Source organism: Pelodiscus sinensis, chromosome 13 (genome assembly GCF_052426305.1).
Source record: "Pelodiscus sinensis isolate ZL-2025 chromosome 13, ASM5242630v1, whole genome shotgun sequence".
Taxonomy (NCBI): domain Eukaryota; kingdom Metazoa; phylum Chordata; order Testudines; family Trionychidae; genus Pelodiscus; species Pelodiscus sinensis.
Genome location: NC_143064.1, coordinates 519919 through 541579, shown reverse-complemented (window position 1 = coordinate 541579; position 21661 = coordinate 519919). Strand labels below are relative to the sequence as shown.

Genomic DNA, 21661 nt, shown 5'->3' with positions numbered 1-21661 from the left:
TGCCTGCCCTTTGAACTCCTGCCGTCCCTCTTCCCCCACTCCCACCTGACTGCTGCATGGTATGCGCCCCGCTGGCGCTGCAGGGTACGACTCCACCTATTGAAAGCAGGCAGTGCCAACAGGCCAGGCCAACAGCGTCTGGGGCAGCTGATGGAGTGTGAGGCCCAACCTGTCATTTCCCCACTGGAAGGCGGCTCTCCGTCCGTCCCTGCAGATGGGGTGACCAGTAGCACAGTCAAGCAGGGCTAATTAGCCAGGGAAGGGCACTGAGCCCAGCCCTTCCCTGCCAAGGCCCCACTGCTCAGATGGGCTGGTAGGTAAGTGCAAGAAGCTGGGGGCTATGGCAAAAGGCCTCCTCTCTGCTCTCCTTCCCTCTCTGGAGATGATGCCCCCTGTGGCTAGAAGGGAAAGACCACCTGGCTGAGCAGGAAAGGTTTCTCAGGCTGCAGCCCTGTGGGTGTGGAAGGCTCTGCTTTCGAACACTTGGATGCCAGGTGCCTTGCACACCCTCCCTGGACAGGAGGCACTGAAAGCAGGAAAAACCTCTCTGCGCCCCCGCACCAGACATTTCTGTAGCTACGTGCCTGAGGCTGTTGAATTACACTTGGTTCAGTGCTGCCCCAAAGCAAGACAGAACTGGCGAGAGTCTGGGCATGGGAACCCCTGGGAGGACAATGGGAACATAACTGCTTGGGAGCCAGCGTGTGCCCCTGCAGACAGGGCTGGATCACAATGCAAAGAGCCCAGTCTTCCATTGACGTGCTGGGCGGGGACTCTCGCCCTCAGTGAACTCCGCAGTGAGCGGCCTGGAAAGCGGCTTTTCTGCCCTGGGGGAGGAGCTACTGGCAGGCTCCCAGGGGCTGGAGGCTACCTCAGTAACAGGCTCCTTTCCTCACCAGGATAAGAAGCTGGTGTCTTGTCGACAGGACTGGCATCAAACCAGCAGCCAAGTGGTGGTGACGATTTATGCCAAGAACCCGCTGCCAGCACTCAGCTGCGTGACGGCCAGTCGCACTGTGGTACGTGTGGTCCAGGGCGAACAGATCTAGGCGCGCCCAGCGCTGTCCTGCTGCGTGCTAGTCCTTGGGCAGCCGGCGCCCTTTGAATGCTCATGCTCCCACACAGGTGCTCCCCTACCCACCCCTTCCAATCCAGAGCTTGTGCTCCGGAGAAGGAAAATGCAACGCCCCCTCGGCTCTGTCCGCGCTGTCTCAGTTCTTGTGAGATGACCCCAAGATTACTAGGCTGAGGGGTTCAGCCCACATCTCAGGCTGGCTGCGAGACACTGCTGCTCAGAGCATTGCAGATGTGGCTGAGAGTGGCTGGACAGCATGGCGGTGCCTTTGCTAGTCTCTGGGGTGAGCGAATTCTGGGCCAAAGCATTAACGTCTAGGCACAGTGCAAAGTTCTGCAAGCTTTGTCCACGAACCTCTGCGCTCCAGCACGGCAGTGGGCGCCCAGGCTGCTGGCTGCACTGAGCTGGGAGATTACCCTAAGCTCCCACTTCCTACAGGGACTCGGCAGTGAGGCTGCACTGGAGCCTAAGGGCTGGGCCTGCCCCAGAAACACCCTAGAGCCCAGCCTCACCGCACCAGGCACACCAGCCATGGCGGGGCAGGTTCAGAGCCAAGTGTGGAAGGGCTTTGCGGGAGTTCCAGGTGTGGGTGAGAGATTTCTGGGTGCAGGCAGCTCAGAGGGAATCTGGATGGACAGGGGCTCATTTAGGGGTTCTGGGTGGAGGGGCAATGGGATTCCACAGGCGATCCCGTGAAGGTGGCTTGGGCTCAGCAGGGGTGGGGCCTGGGTGTAGGAGGGTCAGTGGGGGGGATCTGAGTGCTGGGGGAGTGGGGTTTGATGGGGTGGGGGTCCAGGTGCAGCTGGCTGGGGCTCAGTGGGGTGGGAGTCTGCGTGTGGAGGACTCATAGGAGGGGTCCAGATGCAGGGGGTAGGGCTTGTCCAGGTGAAGGGTCAATGGACCTGCATCATGGTGGAGCTCCAGCTGCTGCCAAGGGAGTGCCACATAGAATCATTGAATACTAGGACTGGAAGGGACCTCAAGAGTCATCGAGTCCAGTCCCCCGCCCTCAAGGCAGGACCAAATACTGTCTAGACCATCCCTGACAGACATTTCTCTAACCTGCTCTTAAATATCTCCAGCGATGGGGATTCCACAACCTTCCTGGGCAATTTATTCCAGTGTTTAACCATCCTGACAGTTAGGAACTTTTTCCTAATGTCCAACCTGAACCTCCCTTGCTGCAGTTTAAGCCCATTGCTGCTTGTTCTATCATCGGAGGCCAAGATGAACAAGTTTTCTCCCTCCTCCTTATGACACCCATTTAGATACCTGAAAACTGCTCTCATGTCCCCCTCAGTCTTCTCTTTTCTAAACTAAACAAACCCAGTTCCTTCAGCCTTCCCTCATAGGGCATGTTCTCTAGACCTTTAATCATTCTTGTTCTTCTCTGGACCCTCTCCAATTTTTCCACATCTTTCTTGAAATGCGGTGCCCAGAACTGGACACACTGCTCCAATTGAGGCCTAACCAGCACAGAGTAGAGCGGAAGAATGAATTCTCGTGTCTTGCTCACAGCACACCTGTTAGTACATCCCAGAATCATGTTTGCTTTCTTTGCAACAGCGTCACACTGCTGACTCATATTTAACTTGTGGTCCACTATAACCCCTAGATCCCTTTCTGCCGTACTCCTTCCCAGACTGTCGCTTCCCATTCTGTGTGGCTACATCTAGATTGCATCCCTTTTTCGTAAAAGGGATGCAAATTAGACGTATCACAATTGCTAATGAAGCGGGGATTTAAATCTCCCCCGCTTCATTAGCATAAAAGTGGCTGCCGCTTTTTTTCGGCACGGAGCTTTGCCAGAAAAAAACGCCAGTCTAGACGCGGATCTTGCGGAAAATAAAGCCTTTTCAGAAAGGTCCCTTATCCCTTATTTTAGCCCCTCCCAGCTTGGTATCATCTGCAAACTTAATAAGCATACTTTCTATACATGCCCAGCGCCCACTTCTTCCCGCCATTTCCCGGTCCCCATCCCTTCTCTGCCTCCTCCCCTCACTCCCACATGTCCCTTGTCCTGCTGATTCCACCCCTTCCTGCTCCACTGCCTCTGTCCCACACCCCCTTTGCCAAGCTCCACTGGGGTGCAAAATGCTCCCAGAGGGCATAAGGGGAGCATGACTGGCAATAGGATCCAGAAGGCTATGTCAACTGGGCAGCTCTGCATTTGCAGAAGTGAGGGGCAGGGGCACCTAACCCCATATGGCCCCCTCCATACCTCACCCCTGTTTGGGGGCCAATGCCCCTCAACTCCATCCATGGTCATTTCCCCACCCCCCTGCCCCGGTGCAGCTTGCTTCTGCTTTTCTGCAGGAATTCTGCATGGGGAGCCGTTCTATGGGGTCAGGACCCTCCCAAGTGCTATGGGGGCTCCAGCCCCGGTGAAGGTCTGTCACTGCCTCGCAATGTGTGCATGGAGCTGTGCACAGAGGAGACAAAGTGGCCATCAGAATGCCAGGCTGGGTCAGAGCAATGGTCCATCTAACTCACTGGTTCAACATGACCAGTGCCAGGTGCTTCACAGGGTGGTCCAGCCCATCGGCCAGTTCCTAGCAAAGAGGAACTTTCAGTAGTCCAAGGTCACAACAGTCCAGCTCAGCCTGTGACATTCGATTGATCACCAAAGTTAGCAAGAGCTGAAGACAAACAGACTGCTACAAATGGGACTTGTGCGTCACAGTGTGTGCTCAGGGCTGCTGGGGCAGTCAGGGTTGGTTTAATGGGCTAAAAGATTCTAGAAAAGGAAGAAAATTTGTGTAGCCAAAATGTGTCAACATGTGTTTTACTTGCTTGATGCTAATTAGCTGAGGTTGCTCCTCCCCTGGAATGTGTTGATTGGGCAGAGAAGAGAGGGGTCATTGAACCTGGCACAGGGTGGACTTAGAAGATCCCTGGAGCAGAGACGAGGCGCCTTTCATGTGGTAGTTTTATATCTGTAGCTAACCCTGGCGATGTTCATTGAGTAGGGCCCTAGATTCAGAGTAGTTCTGCAGCTCCTCCTAGCACAGATTGACAGAGGTGCCCCAGTGTAACAGCATGGCTTGCCTAGCACAGCTTTCGCTCAGCTCCTGGATGGGGCCTGGCTTGTCCTCCGGCTAGTGGCCCTGGGGCATTAGTCTCTCCCCAGCATTAATGACATTGTGATGCTGAGCCTGTTTTGACCCATTTAGTGGAACCCCACAGCAGCATGCTCAGTGGGCCCCACCTGCGGCCCTCTCCTTTGCATGGGGAGTTCAATGACTTCTGTCCCACACGGTCATATTCCTTCCTCTGCATCTCTGGGTATGTCTAGACTGCTGGCAGAGGGATGCAGATTAGGCGAAATTGCTAATGAAGCGGGGATTTAAATATCCCGCGCTTCATTAGCATAAAAATGGCTGCCGCTTTTTTCCAGCATGGAGCTTTGTCGGAGAAAAGCGTCAGTCTGGAGGCTGATCTATCGCTAAAGAAAGCCTTTTCCGATAGATCCCTTATGCCTTGTAAAATGAGGTGTACAGGATCTATCGGAAAAGGCTTTCTTTAGCAATTGATCAGCCTCCAGACTGACGCTTTTCTCCGACAAAGCTCTGTGCCGGAAAAAAGTGGCAGCCATTTTTATGCTAATGAAGCACAGGATATTTAAATCCCCGCTTCATTAGCAGTTTCACCCAGCCTAATCTGCATCCCTCTGCTGCAGTCTAGACATACCCTCTGTGTCCTGAAACTCTTCCGCTCTCTCGGCTGATTCCCACGAGTGGTTCTGGTTTGGAAGCCCTCTCATAGTAGCAGGGAAGCTGAAGCCTTAACCCCCAGCCTGCCTGGCCCAGCCTAAACCTGGTACCAGGGTGCCTTGGCATTGCTAACATCTCTGGAAGGGTTCTGACCTCACTTGCTTTAGACTGTGGCTGCCAGGAAAGGTGCAGGGAACAGTTAATGTGCAGTGTGTCGTCATGGCAAGGAAAACAATTCTTCATTCAACTTCCACTTCAGCTCTCATGATGGTTTTGCCTTTGGGTGGTTTGTCACATTTGGTTTTATTACAATTCCTCCACACACATCTTTGATAACTTGGCGTTGAGGCCTCTGAAGTAAGGGTCAGATCATCCACCTCCTGCTTCCCCTGAAGCTCTCTGCGCAAAGTCAGACTCCTTTTCCTGCGCTCCCAGCCCTGATCTTAATGAGGCTCCATAGCCCACTGCTGCAATCTGTACATAACAAGCTAATGCATGATTGTGTAATGCAGCATCTGCCTGGGATCCTGCCCCAGCCGCACCTCCTGGAGAGCACGCAGTGCACTTCAGATGCTGCAGGGCTGACGTTGCACAGAGCGCTTCAGGCTAGGCAGGGGCTGGATTTTCAGATCCTTACTACAGAGGCCTGCAATGGGGTCGGGGGACTGGCCTGCGGGGTGCAAACATCATGGTATCAGGCTGTTTAGTCTCAGTGCAAAGTGCTGCCCAGTGCAGGGGAACAGACCTGCCCGGGGGCCCTTTCTCAGTTTCTGTGCAATTACCAAAGGCAGGTCCGAGTGGTGACACCAGCCCTTGGCTGCGTGGCTTTGTGCTCGCTCCCCAGCTCTGCCGACAGCATCGATCCCTCTGCCCTTGCTAAGAGACCCCCCCCCCCTCTCTCTCTCTCTCAGATTGACGCCCACGTCGCGTTTGGCGGTGACAGGCTTTTCCAGGCCAAGCTGGAGCTCTGGGGGGTAAGGTTTCTGCCTTATTCCAGCAAGCTGGGGGTGGAGAGGGGCTGGATGCTGGGCCCAGGTGCCAAGATGTAGGTTCACAGATTCCAGTGTCAGAGGAGTCATCACGATCAGAGGCCACGTGTGTGTGTGGGAGGAACAAAGGGTCACAAGCCCCCAGCCCTGGGGGGAGAGGCTGGTGACTAGCAGGGGGCCTGGCACTGGGAGCTGGGTGGGGCAGGCAGTGAAGCAATGCAGCTGGGAGCCAGCAGAACAGTGGGTTGGGACCACATCACTCTGCTTCCTATAGCCACTGCTGAGTGCAGGGGGCAGCAACTCCTCCTGCCCTGCTAGCCCCCGAGGCCACATGGCTTGGGGAAGGGATGGAGTGGGGGTGGGGCAGGAGGCAGATAGGATGGGGACTTGGAGAAAAGGGTGGAGCAGGAACAAGAGTGGGAATGGAAAGGGGGGGGCACAGGCAGGAAGTGGCAGGGCTGGCTGAGGTGGGAATTATCCTGAGACCCGAACCCTCCTCAGGGCAGCCCTTCCCCGGGCTAGGGGTGGCACAAGGGAGGAGTCACATGAGGGGCAGTCACATGGCTGGTGCCCCCGGGGCGGACTGGCCCAGCGGGATACTGGGAATTTCCCGGTGGGCCATCCTCGGAAGGGCCGGCTGGCGGCTGCTGGAGGAGAAGGGGGATTGTGATGGGGCGCCACAGCCCTGCACTTTCAATCCCCCGGCGCGGCCATGTACGGGGCACGGTGGGGCTGAGGAAGTGCATGCTCGGCGTGCTCAAACACCGTGCAACAGCTGAGAGGGGAGACGCCCGGATGTGGCGTGACGTCATGGCCCATGCACTGCGCGACCCAGCTCCAGGCCCAGCAAGTGGTCTGGGGCCCCGGAAGCAGCTGGGGCCAGGGCTGCGGGGACTTCTGGGGCCCGATCACAGACTCCAGCGCCGCAAACTGGAAGGCAGAAGGTGGGGGGAGGGGGAAAATAGGGGAAAGGGGTGGGAGAGGAGGGGGCTTGTCCTGAGGGAAGGGGGCAGCACAGGAGAAGAAAGGGGAAGGCACCAATAGACAGGGTGGAGGAGAGACAGATGCCAGGGGGCCAAGTGCAGACAATGAGGAAACGGGCAGGAGGGGAGGTGTCAGTGGGAGGGGGACAGGGTGATGCTGGGAGAGGAGGGGGAAGGGCACTGGAGGCTGGGGGGGAGGTGCTGGGAGAAGGCTTGAAAGAAGCGGTGGGCATGAGAAGGGCAGAGATGGAGCAAGGCATGTGTGAGGGCACAGGGGCATGAGGGGAACAGGGGGCAGAGGGTGGTGAGGGGGTGGACATCAGGGAAAAAGAGCAAAGGGGCAGGGGCAGTGAGGGAAGGGGGAGGCGCCAGGGGATTGTGGAGGTGAAGCAGAAGGGCAGACACCTGCAGGGGAGGGACCAGCACCAGAGGAGAGAGGCAGGTATGTAGAGGGAGGTGTTAGAAGAGGAGATGAGGAGGGATGGTAGCTCATATGATCAGAGTGGGGCTACTGGAGGAGTGGGCACAGGGGGGAGAAGGACTGGTGGAGGGGGGCAGGTTGCAGGAGGGCTGAGGGCAGTGAGAAGGGCAGGAGTCAGGACAGCAGAGGAGGGTGAGGGGTTGGGGGGCAGCAGGCACCAGGGGAGCTGATGGAGCAAGGGGGAGAGACATGGCAGCAGAGGGAAAGGGTAGAGGTGCCACAGTGGCACATCCAGACAAGCCACATGAACTCAGCACTGGTGCACAGCACAAAATTCATTCTGCTCATGGGAGGAAACTCTTAGAGGGACACTTCCCCCAGCCCCTCCCCCCGAGGTAATGTCACACACATTGGGGTAATGCAATTGCAGGATAGTTGCATGAGGGGGGTTTGGTGGGGGCCCCCTTCTGTTGGTAGGAGGATGGTGGGAAAAGTCCTTAGAGAGGGGTCGCCACGCCTTTTACTTCTGGTCATGTTCCCCTCTTGCCCCGAGAGTGTTACCTCCAGAGGCCTGGCTAGTGGGGGTCAGGGGTGTGGCTAATGGGGGTCAGGGGTGTGTTGCTAGTGGGGGTCAGGGTGTGTTGCTAGTGGGGGTCAGGGTGTGTGGCTAGTGGGGGTCAGGGAGTGTGGCTAAGGGGGTCAGGGTGTGTGGCTAAGGGGGTCAGGGTGTGTTGCTAGTGGGGGTCAGGGTGTGTGGCTAGTGGGGGTCAGGGAGTGTGGCTAGTGGGGGTCAGGGTGTGTGGCTAAGGGGGTCAGGGTGTGTTGCTAGTGGGGGTCAGGGTGTGTGGCTAGTGGGGGTCAGGGTGTGTGGCTAGTGGGGGTCAGGGAGTGTGGCTAAGGGGGTCAGGGTGTGTGGCTAATGGGGGTCAGGGGTGTGGCTAATGAAGGTCAAAGAGTAAATTTAAAAAAAATTCTTTGAAAAAGTGGGCCGTTCTCAACCCATTTCCCGGGCCTATTTTGATTGCCAGTCTGCCCCTGGGTGCCCCCCATGTATCATCACTGACTTTGATTATGTAGTAAGCCGCCTGTGTAATGCAGGCCTGGAAACTGCCACAAGGTAATTCCTAGAGCAGAACTTTTAGGTGTTTCTAACATTGCCTGGGATGGAAAATCGCCCATGAAATCCACCATTTCACCTGGTGCCAGCAGTGAAAGTCACTTCACATGTCTTCAGGTGCTGTCCTATTGCAGCCCGGGTACCTGCCAGCTCTTTCACTAGCTCCCTGCTGGCTTTTGCCACAGTTCAGCCAGCTCTTGCCGGAGTGGCGCACCGGGTGTACCTGCGTAATTTCACCTCTGCTTGTCACAACAGTTAGATGTTTTACTGTTAAACATTCATATCTTACTTTTAGTCTCCCCGGGTCTCGCTTCAGCCTCCAGCCATGGGCTTGTGTTCAACTTTCTCTCCTAGACAGAGAGCCACTAACAAAGATTGGTTCTCCATGTCGCTGCTTCTGCACTGTCACCCTCAACCTTCTCTTTGTGCAGCTCTCCAAGCTGAGCTCACACTCGGGTGCATTTTCTAGCCCTGTCACCATGCCCCGGGCTCTTTAGCAGAGTGCTTCGTGCTCTTGGGGAAGCAGCCCAAGTACAAACATGGACTCTCAGAGCCTCTAGTGACTGGCCTGGGCTGGCATCGCAGTCTTACTTTGGACCTTCTCATAAGTCAGGGCTACTCAACTTTGGCAGCCCCGGGAGCCACAATGATACTCACAGCACACGCCGAGGGCCACAACTTAAGTGCGGTTGCATGTACATGCAAATATACATGCAGCTGGCTTCTTTCACACTGATGAGCATGAATACAAAGCACGTCCCACAATGCCCAGGCACTCCTGGCACCTCCTCTCTGGGGGCTAGAAACGCTGACACCCTGTACCCATCTGTTCCAGACAGCCCACCCGCTTGCATCTTCAAGTGGGTGCATAACTGGCTGGGTAACCATACTCAGAGAGTAGTTATTAACGGTTCACAATCCTGCTGGAAGGGTAGAACAAGTGGGGTTCCGCCAGGGTCTGTTTTGGGACCGGCTCTGTTCAATGTCGTCATCAACGATTTAGATACTGGCATAGAGAGTACACTTATTCAGTTTGCAGATGATCCCAAGCTGGGAGGGGTTGTGACTAATCTGGAGGAAGGGTCATAATCCAAAATGACCTGGACAAACTGGAGAAACGGTCTGAGGTAAACAGGATGAAGTTTAATAAAGACAAATGCAAAGTGCTCCACTTAGGAAGGAATAATCAGTTTCATACATATAGAATGGGAAGTGACTAGCAAGGAGTACAGCAGAAAGAGATCTACGGGTCATAGTGGACCACAAGCTGAATATGAGTCAGCAGTGTGATGCTGTTGCAAAAAAAGCAAATATGATTCTGGGATGCATTAACAGATGTGTTGTGAGCAAGACACGAGAAGTCATTCTTCCGCTCTACTCTGCACTGGTTAGGCCCAGTTCTGGGCACCGCATTTCACTGAGGAGAAACTGGAGAGGGTCCAGAGAAGAGCACCAAGAATGATTAAAGGTCTAGAGAACATGACCTATGAAGGAAGGCTGAAAGAATTGGGTTTGTTTAGTGTGGAAAAGAGAAGATTGAGGGGGGACATGAGAGCCGTTTTCAGGTATCTAAAAGGGTGTCACAAGGAGGAGGGAGAAAACTTGTTCATCTTGGCCTCTGAGGATAGAACAAGAAGCAATGGGCTTAAACTGCAGCAAGGGAGGTTTAGGTTGGACATTAGGAAAAACTTCCTACCTGTCAGGGTAGTCAAACACTGGAATAAATTGCCCAGGGAGGTTGTGGAATCCTCATCTCTGGAGTTATTTAAGAGTAGATTAGGTAAATGTCTATCAGGGATGGTCTAGACAGTACTTGGTCCTGCCATGGGCGCAGGGGACTGGACTTGATGACCTCTAAAGGGCCCTTCCAGTCCTAGTATTCAATGATTCTAAGTGCTCACCCCACCTGGGAGATGCCTCGCCATTGTGGAGCGTGTTCCCAGTGGAGGCCATGTTTAAAGGATCCCACCCGCAGGCCATGTGTTGAGCCCTGCGTAAACCCAAACTGCACTATGGGCCGCAGACAAACGGGCTGCGTGTTGAGTAGCCCTGTCATAAGGCAAAGGGTCATCACTTTATCAAGGGCTGAGCCTCTCCAGCATCCCCTCTGTGACCCTGCCAGTATACTCTGTGCCCCCACATCAGGTTAAGAATGGCCTGGCAGGGTCAGACCAAAGGCCCATCCAGCCCAGTGTCCTTTCTGCCCACAGTGGCCAATGCCGGGTGCCCCAGAGGGAGGGAACAGAACAAGGAATCTTCACGTGTCATCCATTTCCAGCCCCTGACAGAGGCTAGGGCTACCAGCCCTGCCCATTCTGGCTACCCGTTTCGAGGTTCTCTCAGTCAATTGCCAGACATAAGCTGGCACTAGAATGTGACCTTCTGCCAGGTAGCGCCAGCAGCAGCCAGGACTGGGTTCCGTATCTAGGGAAGGGGTGGCCAGCTCGTAACAGGCAAAGAGCCAAAATAGTTGTGTATATAGTGCAAAGAGCTGGGAAGGGGGGGGGGGGGGAGTTGTAGAGAAGGGGAAAAAAAAAGCCCTCAGCCATGTTTGGTAGAGAGAAAAAAAAGGACTGCCCCTTTAAGAAACGCAGTTAAAGGCTTTTTGGCCACATCAGGCTGCTGCCATCTTGAAGAAGCCATTTTGAATGGCTGCACCCAGGAAGGTGGGGGCAGCTTCACGAGCTGCACTTTCCGGAGGAAAGGGGGGGAAGAGCCACATGCGGCTTGTGAGCTGCAGGTTGGCCATGACTGATCTAGGGGTTCCTCTCCGTCCATCCAACCTAGAACCATCTTGAGCCCCACCCAATAACCTGGGAAATTCACACCCCACCCGGGTTGTATTGAGCGGTAAGGCCTCCCACTCATGCACAGAGTCTCCAGGTCGCAAAGAAACTTTCAATAAAGGGAGGGGAGGGATTTGGTGTTAATGTGGGAGCACACCACAGACAGGGTTCAAAGTCCCACCCCAAGCAGGCTGGGCAGGGCCCCTTTCCCCTCAGGTTCTTAAGTCCAGCAACCAGAATGTCCCCTTCCCATGCCCAGCCCTTCCCTACACCTCACTTGCAGGTGCTGCCTGTGGTCAGGGCAGACCCAGCGTTCACCTCCCAGACTCGGTGGAGGGGAGGGAAAGAAGCATCTTACTGCCCCGCTGGCTGCTTGTTCGCTTCCCTGCCAGCTGCCCCGCTGGGCCATCTCCTAGTGATGTTAGCTCTGGGCAGAAGTGCAGTCCTGCCACATGTGGCTTCAGCTCCAGCAGAGCTACTTTGAATAACAGAGGAGTCTCCTAGAGAAGCTTATTCACTGCTGTTCTTGGGCCAGTGGGAGAAACCGCTTGGCCCAGTCTTGCAGCAGAACCTTGAGGACATTGAGCCTGCTGGCTGGAAGTCCTGCTCTCCCCTTACCCTCCCAGAATTGTGAGGCCCTTGCCCATCCGAGTTCTTCAAACTGACACTTTCTCCCTCCTTCAAAACTGGCCAAGCCCAGTCCCTCCTTTCTGTGTTCCCACAAGCATTGTGGCTGTAGTTCACAATTCACATCATCAGCCAGCTTGATTACAACGGGCAAAGCCCCATTCCATCAGCTGCATAGCTCGCAAATCAAAGCAAGACAGGAGCAACTCTATTTACACGGACACCCCCAGAGTCTCTGCCCCCTTCCCCCTACAGCAAGGGAAGCATTCCTTCAGACCTGCTTGCACACTCATGCACCCCTTCCTGGGGGCTGCCTTAGGCACTTGTTGTAGGGGTGACTTGCCCTGGGCCATCCTGCTCAGTGTCCCTAGAAGAGTCCTGGTCAGCACAATGGCCCAGAGCAGGAGACCGTTCTCACCCTCTTCTGCAGCCAAACAGTCCCTTGGCTTTCCTTATGGCAGAACCCCCAGGTCTCCACCTTGGGCTGGGCTGCAGTGTAGCCAGCTGTAGGGCCTTAGCCAGTAGTTTCTCAGGTGGCCCCATTTTTCTCAGGCTTTGTGGGATTCAGCTGATTGCTTCACCCTACTGGTGTCTTCTCCCTGCTAACTCAGTCCTGCAGGAGCCTTTTTAATCCTTGCAGGTCTATGGAGCATCAGCTGCCATCAGCCTGCTTTATTCTTCTTCTAGAACAGCAGCTCCAGGGCGCCCTGTTGACTCATATCCAGCTTCTCATCCGCTGTAACCCCCAGGGCCTTGTCTGCAGAACTGTGACTTAGCCAGTCGGTCCCCAGGCTGTACCAATGCTTGGGATTCTTCCATCCCAGGTGCAGGACTCTGCACTTGTCCTTGTTGAACCTCATCAGATTTCTTGTGGCCCAATCCTCTAATCTGTCTAGGTCACTCTGGTCAGGTAATTAGAGACTGGTGTCTCCACACAAGGGGGGGGGGGCATTAAGGGTGCACTTATTTCTAGCATTTCTGAACTTTTGAATGCTTTACGTTACTGTCTTAACATTGCGCTTACATTGTTTTGACCTAGTTTGCTAGAGGGTCACTGTAGGGGGGGGGTGGCCGCCCTCTGACCCAGAGGCAGAGGAACCCCTCCAGAAGGCCTAACCGGCTTACAGCCACACACACGACAGTATCTGTAGCCTGAGCATGATCACAATCTACAGATCAGGAGCTCTGTGCATTCCTCCATTTCTGACACCAAGTTTTCTGTGGGCCGCCTTCCATCCTCCGGTGTCTCAAGGGCTCCCTGCAGTGCACCCTCTCTCACATCTGGGGCTTTGTGTGTCTCCCATTTGCCCCTTCACCACATGCCAAGGACTGTCTCCCTCCTCTTTTGGCTTGTATCAGAAACTCTACATCCCCCAGCTTTTCTTTCCCCCATGGCATAGTCTCCCATTCTCCCCCAATGCCAAGAACTCTGGGTGCCCCCCTTACCTGTCTTAGGGATTCAGTGTGCCCCCTTGCCAGGGTACCCTCTTTTCCCTACACCCCTCATTGCTTTTCTCTCTGTCAGGGCACGTCTACACTATGCGGAAGATTGATGATGCTGGGGTTTGATTGAGCAGGTTTAGTATAGATCCACTAGATCAAACTCATGGGGCGCCCCCCGTCTGCACTGGTACTCCTGCTCCTCACAAGGAGTAGTGGAAGCCGACGGGAGTGTTTGCTCCCATCGACCTGCCGCAGCGTGGACGGTGCGGAAACGTGATGTAAGGTACGTTGACTCCAGCTACGTAATTTACGTGTCTGGAGCTGTGTATCTCATTTCGACTGTCCCACATCATGTAGACCAGGCCTCAGAGAGGAATCATTAAGGCTGTCTTCACTTTAACCCTGTGCTGGGCCAGCGGGCAGAGTGGAAATGGGAGGGCATTCTGCTGAATAAGGACTTACTGGTTGCCAGCAGATGGGTCTGTGATCTGGAGACATTACACCTTGGGTTGAAGATGACAGTTTACTGCCCGTCTGCAAGGCCCTCTGTATATCCCCCTTCCAGCTCCTTGCCCTGCCAGTCCCATTTCCTCCCAGTCCAGGTGCCTCATCTGATTTCAGTAGCCACGTTCTCTCTTTCTCTTCTCCCTACCCCCTAGTCAATTCCAGTATTCCCTCCCATTCTTCATCCAGCCTGTCTCCCCCTACACGCATTGGTCCCCAGTCCTGTCCCTAGCTCCCACTAGTTCCTGCTCTTCATGCCCAGCCCCCCGAGTTTACTAACATTCTTTAACGTCTGGCTCTTGCTCCTTGCTTGCCGCCCCACTACATCCTCCATCGGTAGAGGGAGAAGCAATACACTCCCTCCCTTGGAACATTCCTACCCCTCCTGGAGCTTTTTGGCCGGTTTCTGTCGTTCCTCTCGTTGTGCATGTCTCTCCTTAGCTGTGTGCTACGTCCTTGGGCTCCCAAGGGGGATTCCTGTCTCTCTCATGGCCCCCAGGCCTGTAAATGGAATCCAGTTTGTTGGGCTCATCACACCAATGCAGTCACTGCCCTCCCTGACTTTACCCGTGATCCCTCCTTTCTAGCAACTGAGAAAAATGTGGCTTGGCTGAGGCAGAGGCTCAAGTGTCGCGGGTCATTTATCCCACTTGCTGCTTGTGCTTTTCTTTCCCTCTCCCTTGGTAACCTGCCGTCCTGTCCCGTGTGTATGAGTCAAGGCTCACGAGGTCAGTCCCCCACAATGAAGCATCAGAAAATCTTGGAGGAATCCTGGTGTTAATGACTTAGGGGCACGAACTGACTTGGGTTTTATCGTGCCCTGCCATGTCTTACACTGTCTTCTTGCTTCTCTCAGGCATGGCTGGGGCTCCACACTCAATGGCAAATACTAAATGTCTGATGAACACTTACTCTGACCTGCCTGCTCCATTCTCTCTGTAGGTCATTGATGTACAGGAGAGCTTTGTAAACATGGTGCCCACAAAGGTGGAGATCACCCTGAGAAAAGCCAGCCCCATGACGTGGGCCAAACTGGAGCATCCCCAGAGCAGCTCTCAGCCCAGACACGAGCAGACCACCAAGGGTCCTGAGGACACTGAAGACTTCCAAGGAGCACAATGGGAGGAGTCAGATGACAGCTTGAGCTGGTCAGAGGAGGAAGATGAGGAGGGGGAGGAAGGAGCAGTAAGCAAATGACATTTATTGACGACTCTGTCTTTCAAAGAGGAGCATGTGGGTCCCCAGAACCATCTCCAGATGAGAAGTTTGAATTCCCTGGAGTCTGAATGTCAAGCTGCTAGAGACATTGCCTCTCCTGCGGAGAGTCCAGCTCACCTGGCTCCCTGGCATTGTCCACATTGGGATGGTTCCTGTACACGTGGTAGGAAGTGACATAAGAGTGACTGAAGTTTGCCACTTTTAAATCAGCATCCAGGTCTTTTACAAAAGCTGGCCGAGGAGATTGCTGGACTGTTAATGTTCATTGTCATTAAGTCCCGAAGCACCAGGGACATTCCAAACCACAATGTTGTGCCAGTAGCCCAAAGGGCGAACCACAGAACATGGGTAATCATGGGCTGTCAGCTTGACACTGATCCCAGAAAAGATAAGGCAGCAGCTGATAGAGGACTTTATTAATAAAAAAATAAAGGAGAGCAGTATAATTAATGCTAATCAATGTGGGTTTATGAAGATAAATCCTGTCAAAACTAATTAGATATTTCTTCAATAAGATTCCAAGTTTAATAAAGGTAATAATATACCACCTGACCTTTTGATTGAACAATTGGAATGATAGGAAGATGGCACCCATTAAGCGGACTAAAAGATGGCTGATTGATAGGTCTCAGAATTAAATTATAAATGGGGAGTCGTCAGGTTTGTTTCCAGTGGGCTCCTGTAAAGGTCAGTGGTTGGCCCTACACAATTTAATATATTTATTAATGACATGGCAGATAGCAAAGCCATCATTGATAAAGTTTGCAGATGACCCACAAGTTGGGGGTACAGGTCAATAATGAAAGGGGGGGCTCACAGACACTGTGCAAGCTGGGCACAAGCAATCAATGTGTGTTCAATATTCATGGATTCCAGGTGCAGAAGGGATCCCTGTAATAGTCTTGCCTGATCTCCTGCGCACACAGCTATGGAACTGCCCCAGAATAATTCTGGCTACGTCTATACTAGAGTTTTGTAAAAAAACCGGACATTTTTCCGACAAAACTTGAGTTACGTCCACACCGCAAGCGCATTTTTTCGACAGTAAACCGAAAGAACAAAGGGCTTTTTGCGCAACTGGTAATCCTCACTCCACGAGGAAGAAGCCTTTTGGCGAAAGAGCTCTTTTGTAAAAAGGCATGTGAGGATGGGGACAAGGGAGGGGAGTTTTTTCAGATGAAGAGGGAAGAGGACAAAAGCAGAGGTGCCCTGGTGGCCATTCCCTCCATAGCAATCACTGCTTACATGCGAGAGTGTCCAGGCAGTTTGGATGCTCTCTTTGAAAAAAGCGCATCGCTTTTTTCAGATGGGCTTTTGCAATGTGGATGCTTTTTTTCACAAGAAGTTTTTCGGAGGATCTCTGCTGAAAAAAGCTTCTTGTGCAAGAAGCCTGTAGTCTAGACACAGTCGGAGAGCAAGCTTTCAGAAAAACACCCCACATAGCTACATGTAAACACATATATCTAGGATCAGAGGCTCTAGGGCATGACACAATGGGGGACTCTATCATGGGAAACAGAGACTCTGCGAGGTTGAGGGGTCATGATGGCTAATCAGCTGGCTATGCTATGAGCTCTGTACAATGTTGTGACCAAAAGGTTTGATGTGATTTTTTTGGATACATAAACAGGGGACTCTTAAGTTCAGGTGGAAAACTTGGTTTAGGTAAGTATTTGGCATTGTTGAAATGTCACCTTCTCCTTCTAATCTAGCAGGAAGCCTCTGGGCTGGCCCGATGGACTGGTTTTCATACCCAAGCTAGGGGGCGACCATCTAGTTTCTCCAGGTTCATGGAGAATTCTGTAGTTTAGGTTGGAGGCAGGAGACCAGACACCCAGGGCAGGGCAGCAGTGCACATGCCCCGAAGTAGAAACTTAGGCAGTTAGAAACTGACAATGTAGGTGCTGAGTGAGTTTAGGCACCAATGGGGATTAGTGGGAGTTTTGTGGGTTGCAGTGGAGCCTAAACTGAGATGCCAATGCCTCAATCCCAGATTTAGGGGCCTAATGCTTCTGTGAATGTGGGCCTAAGAGCTTTGCTGTTACTAAACTCCCTAGAGATTCCCACAGTAACTGGGCTCCCATGCTTGCAGAGATCCCGGCGCACAAAAGAATAGTTTATACTAGTCACACCTCTGCCCCCACCTTCAGAGCAAGGGCAGGTATCACCCAGCCCTCACACAGGAAAAACCCTGCTCTCCTCAAAATGAACTCCCAGAGCCCCCCCTCCAAAGAGTGATGTCAAAATAGAGGTGGCTGGTGAGACCGGCCTTGGCTTCTCAGGGTACGTCTGCGCTGCATTCCTCTTTCGAGAGAGGAAGACAAATGCAGCTGAGCGAAATTGCAAATGAAGCGCGGATTTGAATTTCCCGCGCTTCATTTGCATAATCGCGTCTGGGCGCTATTTTGAAATACCCTATTTCGAAAAGAGAAATGCTGTCTAGACACGGTTATTTCGAAGGAAAAGGGACCTCAAGAGGTCATCAAGTCCAGTCCCCTACCCTCACGGCAGGACCAAGCCCCATCTAGACCATCCCTGACAGGTGTGTGTCCAACCTGCGCTTCAGTATCTCCACTGTTGGAGATTCCACAACCTCCCAGACAATGATTCTAGTGCTTCACCACTGTGACAGGAAATTTGATCCAGCCTGCAAGGCTTGGGGCTTCTCCCTTCCCACAGTGGAGCGAGCCTACACTGGTGCTTCAGGGGGCATCAGGGCTGGAGTGCCAACCCCACACTGCAGTGGGGAGGGGAGCCCTGAGCCTCACGTCCAGCCTTCAGGCTCTGAGTGCTGCATGGTCGAGCTCCCTGTAGGCATTTCCCCTCCCCCATTGCTCCCAGTGGCGAGGAATTGACTGTGCCCCCTCAGGAGCTGAGCCAGGTAGGTGCCCCAATTCTCTGTCTACCCAGGCCCCACTCCCTTCCTGCACTCTCCTTCCTGCCCAGACCCCAACCTGTTCCTCAGCAGCCCCTGCCCACTCACTGAGCCCCTTATTTTTGGCACCACCCCAGAGCCTGGAAAGACCCCCCCAGAAAAATTAATCTGGCCCGACAAGACCTGAGTGTTGGTGCCTCCTCTCTTCTGGGGCTGGAGATTGAGAGGAGTGACGTGACACTCAGCACTAAGACACCCCAGCACAAGCCCTGAGCTCCACTGCTGAAGACAGGAGCACTGGGGCCTGGATTGTAGTAGTAGTAGGATGTATGCTCCAGCAAACAAGCTGATGAAAGGTTTTGAGGCTGTAACTGGTCCTGATGTTTGAGGGTCCCCTGGCTGTCCCAGGATTATTCAAGTACATCTTCAGCTTTCCCCAGACCTTGTTAGGCTCTGCTTTTTGAATCACCATGGCTGAAGAGTCTTTGGGTTTTTGGTTTCCCTTTTTATGGCACTGTAAGGGGGTGGCCCGCTCCTCTTGTGAGCACCCTGCTCTGGCCAAGTGCATGTGCCAGCACTCCTATTGTTGGAAGCCTCTTCAGTGACTCAGCCCTCTGTCCAAGTCACAGACTCTGTATGCAAAATACACAAACCCCTTCTGGGGTACACATCTACTAGGAGCCCATTCTGGTGCCCTCTGTAATGTCCCTCTTCAGTCTGTTCCCCACTCTGGCAGAGAGGGTGCACCCAGAGCTTCCCCTCCTGGAGGTAGCATCCTTGACCTTACCTCAGGGCTTTATCTCAGAGTCCCAACATAGAGCATCAGTCTCCAATAAGCTCTCCACTCAGGGGGTATGTCTACACTACAAAGTTAGTTCGAACTAACGGACGTTAGTTCGAACTAACTTTAATAGGTGCTACACTAGCGCTCCGCTAGTTCGAATTTGAATCGAACTAGCGGAGCGCTTAGTTCGAACTAGGAAAACCTCATTTTACGAGGACTAACGCCTAGTTCGAACTAGCTAGTTCGAACTAAGGGCTGTGTAGCCCTTTAGTTCGAACTAGTGGGAGGCTAGCCCTCCCCAGGTTTCCCTGGTGGCCACTCTGGCCAACACCAGGGAAACTCTATGCCCCCCTCCCGGCCCCGGACCCCTTAAAGGGGCACGGGCTGGCTACGGTGCCCGTGCCAGGTGCAAGCCTGCCAGCACCCAGCTAGCAGACCCTGCACCTGGCACGGCACAGAGCCACCCACCCGATGCCCCCCAGCCCACCCCCTCTTGCCGGGACCAGGCTGGCGGCTCCCGGGAGCTTGCCCTGGACCGCAAGAGGCGGGCACCTTCCTGGGCTAGTGCGGACATCGTGGACCTCGTCCACGATCTCCGCACTAGGCACAGGAAAGTGGCCGTCTAGGGCAGGAGAGCTGCCAGCCTGGCCACCCAGGACCAGGTGTGCATGAAAATCAAGGGGGTCCACTGAGACCCCCGACACTGAGCCCTGAGCTTACAATGGCCGTCCTGGGTCAGACCAAAGGTCCATCTAGCCCAGTAGCCTGTCTGCCGACAGAGGCCAACCCTAGGGACCCTGGAGGGGATGGACCGAAGACAATGACCAAGCCATTTGTCTCGTGCCATCCCTCTCCAGCCTTCCACAAACTTTGGGCAGGGACACCACTCCTACCCTCTGGCTAATAGGACTCCATGGACCCAACCTCCATCACTTTATCTCACTTCCCTTTAAACTCTGTTCTAGTTGTAGCCTTCACAGCCTCCTGCAGCAAGGAGTTCCACAGGTTAACTATTTGCTTTGTCAAGAACAACAACTTTCTCTTACTAGTTTCAAGCCTGCTACCCATTCCTTTCCTTTGGTGTCCTCTAGTCCTTCTTTATGGGAACTCAGGAAGAACTTTTCTGAATGCACCCTCTCCACCCAACCCCTGCTTTTAGAGACCTCTATCCTGTCCCCCCTCCGTCTCCTCTTTTCTAAGCTGAACAGTCCCAGTCTCTGTAGCCTCTCTTCATCTGGGACCTGTTCCCAACCCCTGATCATGTTAGTTGCCCTCCCCTCTCCCAGCCTTTCTCTTCCCCTCTCCCACCTCCTTTTCCCAGTCTCCCCCAGTTTTTTTTCAATAAAGACAGAGTCAATGTTGGAAGAAACGTTATCTTTATTTTGTACATCAATAAGAAGGGGGGCTAAGGAAGGGTAAGTGGAAGGAGGTGAGGGAGGAATGGGGTACGAGCCCCCGATGGGGAGGACTGGGCTGGCTCTGCGGGCTTCTGGGGGTGGAAGCTCTCCTGCAGCCCCCCAATTACTCCCTCTCCCCAGATGGCAGCCTGCGGCAAGTGCAGCTGGGCTGATGGCCGAGTGGTGTGATGTGCCCAGTGTGGGCACTCAGGGCACTCCAAGCCAGAACTTCTTTGCAAGCGGGGCACCCCTTAGAACTGTGTGTCCGGGGTGGGGGTCGGGACCCTTTAAGCGCAGCCCTCGGCTAGCCTGAGACAGCATCTCCATGCTCTAAGTCCTCCTTTTATGCCCTGCCGGCACTGCTTCCGGCCATCCTTAAGCCCTGTTCAGAGTCCACTCAATGTGGACTTGCTAGTTCGAACTAGCAAAACGCTAGTTCGAACTAGTTTTTAGTTCTAGACGCGTTAGTTCGAACTAGCTTAGTTCGAATTAACTAATTCGAACTAAGTTAGTTCGAACTAACTTTGTAGTGTAGACATACCCAGAGCTATCTGTGGTGCTGCTGCTCTCGCAGCTAGCCAGTCTCCTGCTGTAGACAACTTGAGGTCTCCAAAGGCAATGAGCAATGTTGGTCCTGTAGCTCCTTTTATAGGGTTTTCCTGGCCCCTAGCTGGCCTCTACTGCCACTCTAGCCGGCCTGGAAGACCTCTCTATGACTTTTCTGAGGTAAGGCGTGACAAGGTCACAAGCCTCCAGCATGGGGCATTGGAGCCTTATCCACCCCATGACAAGTACCTCCCTGCAACAGCTTCTCTACACCAGTCGCCTCTGTTTAGAGGACACTCTCTCAATGACTTAACCACCTGCATTCTGCTACAAAGACCTTTTACATCTGCACTTGAAAGGGAATCCTCTGAACTGTCATTCATGTTAAAATTCGACACTCTCCAAAAAGGACTCAACAAACATTTGAACTTTCTCACCCATTACCAAGACAGTTTCCCCAATTATCACCTGTAATACCATTAACTCACAAACATCCCCCTCTCCCTACCTCTAACATCATCAATTCACAGACACTTACCTTCCTTCCTCCCCCCCCCCCGCATCCCCCTCCTGTTCTGCAATGTGATTTGTCCTTTTCATGTGTGTTCATTTTTTAATTGTATCCTTTGGTATATATGGCTGTGACTATTTTCTTCCACTGTTTGATCTGAGGCAGTGGGTCTGGCCACGAAAGCTCACCCCCTGCTAAACCATCTCGTTAGTGTGCCCAGTGCTGCACGGCCTGCGCTTTGCTTAGAGCGGCTGAGTGATCGGACAGTGGGAGGGTCGCGAGCCACACAGCAGGACACAAGCGGTGCACGAAGTAGCGGGCGCTCTGCGCTTCGCTGACTCGGCCCCACGTGACGCCGGTAGGACGGGGCCGGGTCGCAGCCGCTTGTGTCGGGCTGGACTCGGCTCCTGGGGCCCCTCCAGCTCCGCGGTTCCGTGGCCCTGGGGAGGCGCCGCAGCCGCAGCAGGAGGCTGCTGGGCGGGGAGGGGGTCACGTGTCCGGCGGCGCCCACTGGCTCCACGGACAGCTGGGGGGGGCAGTGGCGCTGTCCCGGCTCCCCCCGCCCCTGGAAGCTGTTGATCCGGTCCAGTCATCCCGCCCACAAGGGGGGCGGCGCGCGCAGACCCTGCTCGCCCCCTCCCCCGCTTCCCTCTGGCCTGTCGCAAAGCCCGG

At 53.9% G+C, this 21661-nt stretch overlaps 1 protein-coding gene across 4 annotated transcripts in view; it reads left to right on the top strand.

Moving 5' to 3' along the window:
* Window positions 1–15421, top strand: part of ITGB1BP2 (integrin subunit beta 1 binding protein 2) — a 38303-nt gene extending 22882 nt beyond the window's left edge. For 3 of the 4 annotated variants that reach the window (XM_089781761.1, XM_089781759.1, XM_089781760.1), the window contains 3 exons: window positions 900–1019; window positions 5700–5762; window positions 14601–15421. In XM_089781761.1, coding sequence (XP_089637887.1) covers window positions 900–1019; window positions 5700–5762; window positions 14601–14855 — 438 coding nt within the window. In that variant the 3' untranslated portion in view covers window positions 14856–15421. The remainder of the gene's footprint in view (window positions 1–899; window positions 1020–5699; window positions 5763–14600) is intronic. The other variant, XM_089781762.1, reaches the window with a different exon arrangement.
* Window positions 15422–21661: the final 6240 nt, after the last annotated feature.